The sequence below is a fragment of the Salvelinus alpinus genome, chromosome 6 (assembly GCF_045679555.1).
Source record: "Salvelinus alpinus chromosome 6, SLU_Salpinus.1, whole genome shotgun sequence".
NCBI lineage: Eukaryota > Metazoa > Chordata > Actinopteri > Salmoniformes > Salmonidae > Salvelinus > Salvelinus alpinus.
The window spans coordinates 94,555,558-94,565,156 of NC_092091.1; the positions used below are offsets into that span (position 1 = coordinate 94,555,558).

At 46.0% G+C, this 9,599-nt stretch overlaps 1 protein-coding gene across 1 annotated transcript in view; it reads left to right on the forward strand.

The window, feature by feature from the left end:
• Window positions 1–9,599, forward strand: part of LOC139579796 (protein NOXP20-like) — a 31,873-nt gene that overhangs the window by 19,878 nt on the left and 2,396 nt on the right. Inside the window, exons 6-9 of the mRNA XM_071408615.1 lie at window positions 25–177; window positions 338–551; window positions 8,281–8,366; window positions 9,299–9,589. Coding sequence (XP_071264716.1) covers window positions 25–177; window positions 338–551; window positions 8,281–8,366; window positions 9,299–9,589 — 744 coding nt within the window. The remainder of the gene's footprint in view (window positions 1–24; window positions 178–337; window positions 552–8,280; window positions 8,367–9,298; window positions 9,590–9,599) is intronic.

Here is a 9,599-nt window from a genome sequence, read left to right on the forward strand (position 1 = left end):
TATCTCTGTGTTCGGATTGGTCAGATGCTGAAGGATGCCAAGGAGAAAGAGAGGGCTCGTCTCAGCTGCCAGCCAATCAGTGAGCCCACAGCTCACTACGGAATCCTGTTTGATGACTACCAGGGACTATCACACCTAGAGGCTCTGGAGATACTGGCCAATGAGAGTGAGGCTAAGGTAACACACACACACACACACACACACACACACACACACACACACACACACACACACACACCACACACACACACACACACACACACACAGATATACACACAGATACAAGTAACCCAACTCCTCTCTCTCCTCTTCACACTCCTCCTCCTCTTCCTCTCAGGTTCAGTCGTTCCTCTCCTCCCTGGAAGAGGAGGATCAGGAGGAGATAAAGAAAGAACTGATCGCCATCAAGGACATCTTCATTAGCCACACGGGAGAGGAAGAGGAGGGAGAGGAGAAGGAGGGAGAGGAGAAGAAGGAGGGAGAGGAGAAGAAGGAGGGAGAGGAGAAGAAGGACAGGGGTGATCTAAGTCCCCAGTGTTCTACGCCTCTGTGTGAGTTAAAACGACCAAACAGTGTTCCTGATAAACACAGCTGGGTCCATAAACTTCTTGTCAATACGGGGGCACTGTTTTCACTTTGGAAAAAATCGTGCCCAAATGAAACGGCCTCGTGCTCTGTTCTAGATCATACAATATGCATATTATTATTACTATACGATAGAAAAGACTCTCAAGTTTCTAAAACTGTTTGAATTATATCTGTGAGTAAAACAGAACTCATTTGGCAGCAAACTTCCATACAGGAAGTGAAAAATCTGAAAACGAGGCTCTGTTTCAGGGCCTGCCTATTCAACTGGCTTTTATTTATCGATATGCATGCACTTCATACGCCTTCCACTAGATGTCAACAGGCAGTGGAAGGTGGAATGGGGTGTCTAGCTTGATCTGAGGCCGAACAAGAGCTTTTGGAGTGACAGGTCCGGTATTTTCTTTGCCTTCGAAGGCGCGTGGGGGAGCTCGACATTGTCTTCTGAAAAGCGTTCGGTTTACACGGCGAATATCTCCGGCTCTGATTTTATTTGATACATATGATAATAACATCATAAAGTAGGTTTTTTCAACCGAGTTTTATCAGTTTATTCAATGTTTATTGGGACTTTTGGAGTTTTCCGTTCTTTGCGTCAAGAGAGGATGGGAATGTTAGCAACCTTGGCTAGCATTGTGGCGCGAATTCGACAGAAGAAATGGACATTCTAAAACCAAACAACGATTTATTCTGTACAACATTCTGATGGAAGCTCAGCAAAAGTAAGACAACATTTATGATGTTATTTCGTATTTCTGTGTAAAATATTGACTCCTATTCTCCGCCGTGTTGGTGAGCACTGTCTCACAATAACCCAAGCTGTATGTTGTGGTAAAGTTATTTAAAAAAATCTAACACAGCGGTTGCATTAAGAACCAGTGTATCTTTCATTTGCCATACAACAAGTATTTTTATGTAAAGTTTATGATGAGTTCTTTGGTCAGATTAGGTGAGTGTCCAAAATATCTCTGGAGATTCTGGTGAATCGATGCTACGTATTCACAATGTATAACCACGGTTTTCAGCTCTAAATATGCACATTTTCGAACAAAACATAATTGTATTGTATAACATGATGTTATAAGACTGTCATCTGATGAAGTTGTTCAAGGGTAGTGATTAATTTGATATCTTTTGCTGGTTTTTGCGAAAGCTACCTTTGCGTTGAATAAATGCGTTTGTGTGTTTGGCTATTGTGGTAAGCTAATATAATTCTATATTGTGTTTTCGCTGTAAAACACTTAAAAAAATCTGAAATATTGGCTGGATTCACAAGATGTTTATCTTTCATTTGCTGTACACCATGTATTTTTCATAAATGTTTTATGATGAGTATTTATGTATTTCACGTTTCTCTCTGTAATTATTCTGGCTGCTTTGGTGCTAATTGTGATGGTGGCTGCAATGTAAAACTATGATTTATACCTCAAATATGCACATTTTTGAACAAAACATAAATGTATTGTATAACATGTTATAAGACTGTCATCTGAAGTTGTTTCTTGGTTAGTGACTAATTTTATCTCTATTTCTGGGTTTTGTTATAGCTACCTATGCGGTAGAAACATGGTGAAAATATGCGGTTGAGTCTTTGGCTATTGTGGTTAGCTAATAGAAATACATAGTGTTTTCGCTGTAAAACATTTTAAAAATCGGAAATGATGGCTGGATTCACAAGATGTTTATCTTTCATTTGCTGTATTGGACTTGTGATTTCATGAAAATTATATTATATGATATCCCTGTCCCGTTAGGCTAGGCTATGCTAGTCAGCTTTTTTGATGAGGAGGATCCCGGATCCGGGAGGGTGATGAAGTAGAGGTCCTTAACCTCTGATAAACACAGCTGGGTCCTTAACCTCTGATAAACACAGCTGGGTCTCTAACCTCTGATAAACACAGCTGGGTCCTTAACCTCTGATAAACACAGCTGGGTCCTTAACCTCTGATAAACACAGCTGGGTCCTTAACCTCTGATAAACACAGCTGGGTCCTTAACCTCTGATAAACACAGCTGGGTCCTTAACCTCTGATAAACACAGCTGGGTCCTTAACCTCTGATAAACACAGCTGGGTCCTTAACCTCTGATAAACACAGCTGGGTCTCTAACCTCTGATAAACACAGCTGGGTCCTTAACCTCTGATAAACACAGCTGGGTCCTTAACCTCTGATAAACACAGCTGGGTCTCTAGCCTCTGATAAACACAGCTGGGTCCTTAACCCCTGATAAACACAGCTGGGTCCTTAACCTCTGATAAACACAGCTGGGTCCTTAACCGCTGATAAACACAGCTGGGTCCTTAACCTCTGATAAACACAGCTGGGTCCTTAACCTCTGATAAACACAGCTGGGTCCTTAACCTCTGATAAACACAGCTGGGTCCTTAACCTCTGATAAACACAGCTGGGTCCTTAACCTCTGATAAACACAGCTGGGTCCTTAACCTCTGATAAACACAGCTGGGTCCTTAACCTCTGATAAACACAGCTGGTTCCTTAACCTCTGATAAACACAGCTGGGTCCTTAACCTCTGATAAACACAGCTGGGTCCTTAACCTCTGATAAACACAGCTGGGTCCTTAACCTCTGATAAACACAGCTGGGTCCTTAACCTCTGATAAACACAGCTGGGTCCTTAACCTCTGATAAACACAGCTGGGTCTCTAACCTCTGATAAACACAGCTGGGTCCTTAACCTCTGATAAACACAGCTGGGTCCTTAACCTCTGATAAACACAGCTGGGTCTCTAGCCTCTGATAAACACAGCTGGGTCCTTAACCTCTGATAAACACAGCTGGGTCCTTAACCTCTGATAAACACAGCTGGGTCTCTAACCCCTGATAAACACAGCTGGGTCCTTAACCTCTGATAAACACAGCTGGGTCCTTAACCTCTGATAAACACAGCTGGGTCCTTAACCTCTGATAAACACAGCTGGGTCCTTAACCTCTGATAAACACAGCTGGGTCCTTAACCTCTGATAAACACAGCTGGGTCCTTAACCTCTGATAAACACAGCTGGGTCCTTAACCTCTGATAAACACAGCTGGGTCCTTAACCTCTGATAAACACAGCTGGGTCCTTAACCTCTGATAAACACAGCTGGGTCCTTAACCCCTGATAAACACAGCTGGGTCCTTAACCTCTGATAAACACAGCTGGGTCCTTAACCGCTGATAAACACAGCTGGGTCCTTAACCTCTGATAAACACAGCTGGGTCTCTAACCTCTGATAAACACAGCTGGGTCCTTAACCTCTGATAAACACAGCTGGGTCCTTAACCGCTGATAAACACAGCTGGGTCCTTAACCTCTGATAAACACAGCTGGGTTTGTCCAACAATTCGGTGCCTTTTGAGAAGTGTAACTTGTAAAAAAGAAGAAAAAAAAGTTTGATTTCCCCTCATTTTAACATTGTCATAAAGAGAACATGTTCAACTTAATAAAAAAACATGTTTCAATCTGAAGAGGTAAAATATGGCTATGACCCTAACAGGGTTGACCGTATCAGGGTTGACTAACAGGGTTGACCGTAACAGGGTTGACCCTAACAGGGTTGACTGTAACAGGGTTGACTAACAGGGTTGACTGTAACAGGGTTGACCGTAACAGGGTTGACCGTAACAGGGTTGACCGTAACAGGGTTGACAGTAACAGGGTTGACTGTAACAGGGTTGACAGTAACAGGGTTGACTGTAACAGGGTTGACAGTAACAGGGTTGACTGTAACAGGGTTGACAGTAACAGGGTTGACTGTAACAGGGTTGACTGTAACAGGGTTGACAGTAACAGGGTTGACCCTAACAGGGTTGACAGTAACAGGGTTGACTGTAACAGGGTTGACTGTAACAGAGTTGACTGTAACAGGGTTGACTGTAACAGAGTTGACTGTAACAGGGTTGACTGTAACAGGGTTGACTGTAACAGAGTTGACTGTAACAGGGTTGACTGTAACAGAGTTGACTGTAACAGGGTTGACTGTAACAGGGTTGACTGTAACAGGGTTGACTGTAACAGGGTTGACCGTATCAGGGTTGACTAACAGGGTTGACCGTATCAGGGTTGACTGTAACAGGGTTGACTGTAACAGGGTTGACTGTAACAGGGTTGACTGTAACAGGGTTGACTGTAACAGAGTTGACTGTAACAGGGTTGACTAACAGGGTTGACTGTATCAGGGTTGACTGTAACAGGGTTGACTAACAGGGTTGACTGTAACAGGGTTGACTGTAACAGGGTTGACTGTAACAGGGTTGACCGTAACAGGGTTGACCGTAACAGGGTTGACCATAACAGGGTTGACCATAACAGGGTTGACCATAACAGGGTTGACTGTAACAGGGTTGACTGTAACAGGGTTGACTGTAACAGGGTTGACTGTAACAGGGTTGACTGTAACAGGGTTGACTGTAACAGAGTTGACTGTAACAGGGTTGACTAACAGGGTTGACTGTATCAGGGTTGACTGTAACAGGGTTGACTAACAGGGTTGACTGTAACAGGGTTGACTGTAACAGGGTTGACTGTAACAGGGTTGACCGTAACAGGGTTGACCGTAACAGGGTTGACCATAACAGGGTTGACCATAACAGGGTTGACCATAACAGGGAGTGGCAATTGAATGCTAGCATCACATTTATTTTTATTTTTTATTGTTAAAACGTTTCTAACCTGTCTATCTATGGGTAACAGGGTTGGGTAAAGGGTTGGGTAACAGGGTTGGGTAACAGCGTTGGTTAACAGGGTTGGGTAACGGGGTTGGGTAACGGGGTTGGGTAACAGGGTTGGGTAACAGGGTTGGGTAACAGGGTTGGGTAACGGGGTTGGGTAACAGGGTTGGCCATGTTGCGTTCCAGCAACTCAGTTTAAAACGTTTCTAACCTGTCTATTTATGGGTAACGGGGTTGGGTAACGGGGTTGGGTAACGGGGTTGGGTAACGGGGTTGGGTAACAGGGTTGGGTAACAGGGTTGGGTAACGGGGTTGGGTAACGGGTTTGGGTAACAGGGTTGGGTAACAGCGTTGGTTAACGGGGTTGGGTAACGGGGTTGGGTAACGGGGTTGGGTAACGGGGTTGGGTAACGAGGTTGGGTAACGGGGTTGGGTAACGGGGTTGGATAACGGGGTTGGGTAACGGGGTTGGGTAACGGGGTTGGGTAACAGGGTTGGGTAACAGGGTTGGCCATGTTGTGTTCCAGCAGCTCAGTTTAGAACGTTTCTGGTACTGAACCAGCAGACCTAGACCCTGTTACACTGAACCAGCCAAGACGTAGTGGTACTGAATCAGCAGACCTAGACCCTGTCTCACTGAACCAGCCAAGACGTAGTGGTACTGAACCAGCAGACCTAGACCCTGTCTCACTGAACCAGCCAAGACGTAGTGGTACTGAATCAGCAGACCTAGACCCTGTCTCACTGAACCAGCCAAGAGGTAGTGGTACTGAACCAGCAGACCTAGACCCTGTCTCACTGAACGAGGAGCCAAGACGTAGTGGTACTGAATCAGCAGACCTAGACCCTGTCTCACTGAACCAGCCAAGACGTAGTGGTACTGAATCAGCAGACCTAGACCCTGTCTCACTGAACCAGCCAAAACGTAGTGGTACTGAATCAGCAGACTTAGACCCTGTCTCACTGAACCAGCCAAGACGTAGTGGTACTGAATCAGCAGACCTAGACCCTGTCTCACTGAACCAGCCAAGACGTAGTGGTACTGAACCAGCAGACCTAGACCCTGTCTCACTGAACCAGCCAAGACGTAGTGGTACTGAACCAGCAGACCTAGACCCTGTCTCACTGAACCAGCCATGACGTAGTGGTACTGAATCAGCAGACCTAGACCCTGTCACACTGAACCAGCCAAGACGTAGTGGTACTGAATCAGCAGACCTAGACCCTGTCACACTGAACCAGCCAAGACGTAGTGGTACTGAACCAGCAGACCTAGACCCTGTCTCACTGAACCAGCCAAGACGTAGTGGTACTGAATCAGCAGACCTAGACCCTGTCACACTGAACCAGCCAAGACGTAGTGGTACTGAACCAGCCAAGACGTAGTGGTACTGAATCAGCAGACCTAAACCCTGTCTCACTGAACCAGCCAAGACGTAGTGGTACTGAATCAGCAGACCTAGACCCTGTCACACTGAACCAGCCAAGACGTAGTGGTACTGAACCAGCAGACCTAGACCCTGTCTCACTGAACCAGCCAAGACGTAGTGGTACTGAATCAGCAGACCTAGACCCTGTCACACTGAACCAGCCAAGACGTAGTGGTACTGAACCAGCAGACCTAGACCCTGTCTCACTGAACCAGCCAAGACGTAGTGGTACTGAATCAGCAGACCTAGACCCTGTCACACTGAACCAGCCAAGACGTAGTGGTACTGAACCAGCCAAGACGTAGTGGTACTGAATCAGCAGACCTAAACCCTGTCTCACTGAACCAGCCAAGACGTAGTGGTACTGAACCAGCAGACCTAGACCCTGTCTCACTGAACCAGCCAAGACATAGTGGTACTGAATCAGCAGACCTAGACCCTGTCTCACTGAACGAGGAGCCAAGATGTAGTGGTACTGAATCAGCAGACCTAGACCCTGTCTCACTGAACCAGCCAAGACGTAGTGGTACTGAATCAGCAGACCTAGACCCTGTCTCACTGAACCAGCCAAGACGTAGTGGTACTGAATCAGCAGACCTAGACCCTGTCTCACTGAACCAGCCAAGATGTCCGACAATCGTTTACAACCTAAGAATTTTTCCACGACGTAGACAAAATCGTGGAATGAGACGGCTACAAGCGTACAGTCTGTAGGGGCCTGTAGTTTGTTGAAATCTGCCTCCAAGTGACACAGGGTTGACGGAGGGACATGTCAAAATGTAACATTTGGGCACTTTAGCCTTTAATTCATATTTTAAAAAACGGTCTATTTTAAAACGGGCACTTCATTTAATGTCTTTTAAAATTCAATATTAGTGCACAATTTCTAGTTAAAATATCACAGGCATCTCTTTTTGTGTAACGACCCAGTTACTACTAGACTTGATGTTTAATCTGTCTCTCTCCGCTTGATGTTTAATCTGTCTCTCTCCGCTTGATGTTTAATCTGTCTCTCTCCGCTTGATGTTTAATCTGTCTCTCTCCGCTTGATGTTTAATCTGTCTCTCTCCGCTTGATGTTTAATCTGTCTCTCTCCGCTTGATGTTTAATCTGTCTCTCTCCGCTTGATGTTTAATCTGTCTCTCTCCGCTTGATGTTTAATCTGTAACTCTCCGCTTGATGTTTAATCTGTCTCTCTCCGCTTGATGTTTAATCTGTATCTCTCCGCTTGATGTTTAATCTGTAACTCTCCGCTTGATGTTTAATCTGTCTCTCTCCGCTTGATGTTTAATCTGTCTCTCTCCGCTTGATGTTTAATCTGTATCTCTCCGCTTGATGTTTAATCTGTAACTCTCCGCTTGATGTTTAATCTGTCTCTCTCCGCTTGATGTTTAATCTGTCTCTCTCCGCTTGATGTTTAATCTGTCTCTCTCCGCTTGATGTTTAATCTGTCTCTCTCCGCTTGATGTTTAATCTGTAACTCTCCGCTTGATGTTTAATCTGTCTCTCTCCGCTTGATGTTTAATCTGTCTCTCTCCGCTTGATGTTTAATCTGTCTCTCTCCGCTTGATGTTTAATCTGTCTCTTTCCAGCAGCTGATGGGGAGGAGTTTGTGAGTGTTCTGACTGAGCTGCTGTTTGAGCTTCACGTCGCTGCCACCCCGGACAAACTCAACAAGGTAACAGACAGTCGCTGCCACCCCGGACAAACTCAACAAGGTAACAGACAGTCGCTGCCACCCCGGACAAACTCAACAAGGTAACAGACAGTCGCTGCCACCCCGGACAAACTCAACAAGGTAACAGACAGTCGCTGCCACCCCGGACAAACTCAACAAGGTAACAGACAGTCGCTGCCACCCCGGACAAACTCAACAAGGTAACAGACAGTCGCTGCCACCCCGGACAAACTCAACAAGGTAACAGACTGTCGCTGCCACCCCGGACAAACTCAACAAGGTAACAGACAGTCGCTGTCACCCCGGACAAACTCAACAAGGTAACAGACAGTCGCTGTCACCCCGGACAAACTCAACAAGGTAACAGACTGTCGCTGCCACCCCGGACAAACTCAACAAGGTAACAGACAGTCGCTGCCACCCCGGACAAACTCAACAAGGTAACAGACAGTCGCTGCCACCCCGGACAAACTCAACAAGGTAACAGACTGTCGCTGCCACCCCGGACAAACTCAACAAGGTAACAGACAGTCGCTGCCACCCCGGACAAACTCAACAAGGTAACAGACTGTCGCTGCCACCCCGGACAAACTCAACAAGGTAACAGACAGTCGCTGTCACCCCGGACAAACTCAACAAGGTAACAGACAGTCGCTGTCACCCCGGACAAACTCAACAAGGTAACAGACAGTCGCTGTCACCCCGGACAAACTCAACAAGGTAACAGACAGTCGCTGCCACCCCGGACAAACTCAACAAGGTAACAGACAGTCTCTGCCACCCCGGACAAACTCAACAAGGTAACAGACAGTCGCTGCCACCCCAGACAAACTCAACAAGGTAACACACACACAGTTTTAATTTAATCTACTAAATAAGAATTAAGTTATTTTAGGTTAAAGTTTAGTTATGTCATGTCAATTCATCCCCAGGCCAGGATGAGAGCGCATGATTGGGTGAGAGAGGTGGAGAAACCTGTCGTCACAGATACCATCGGGGGGGCGACGGAGGAGGAGCAAAGAGGAGAACCTGAAATAAGAGAGGGAGAAGAAGAGAAGGGGGAAGAGAAGAAAGAGGGGGAGAAGCTGGAGGAGAGGAAAGAGGATGAGGAAGAGAGACGATCCAGGTCTGTAGAGGTGAGATCTGATTGGACAGAGAACGGTCTGTCTGTGTGTGTGTCTCTCTTCTCATGTTCTCTTTCCCTCGCTTCTATTTTTAAGCACGTAGTGTGTG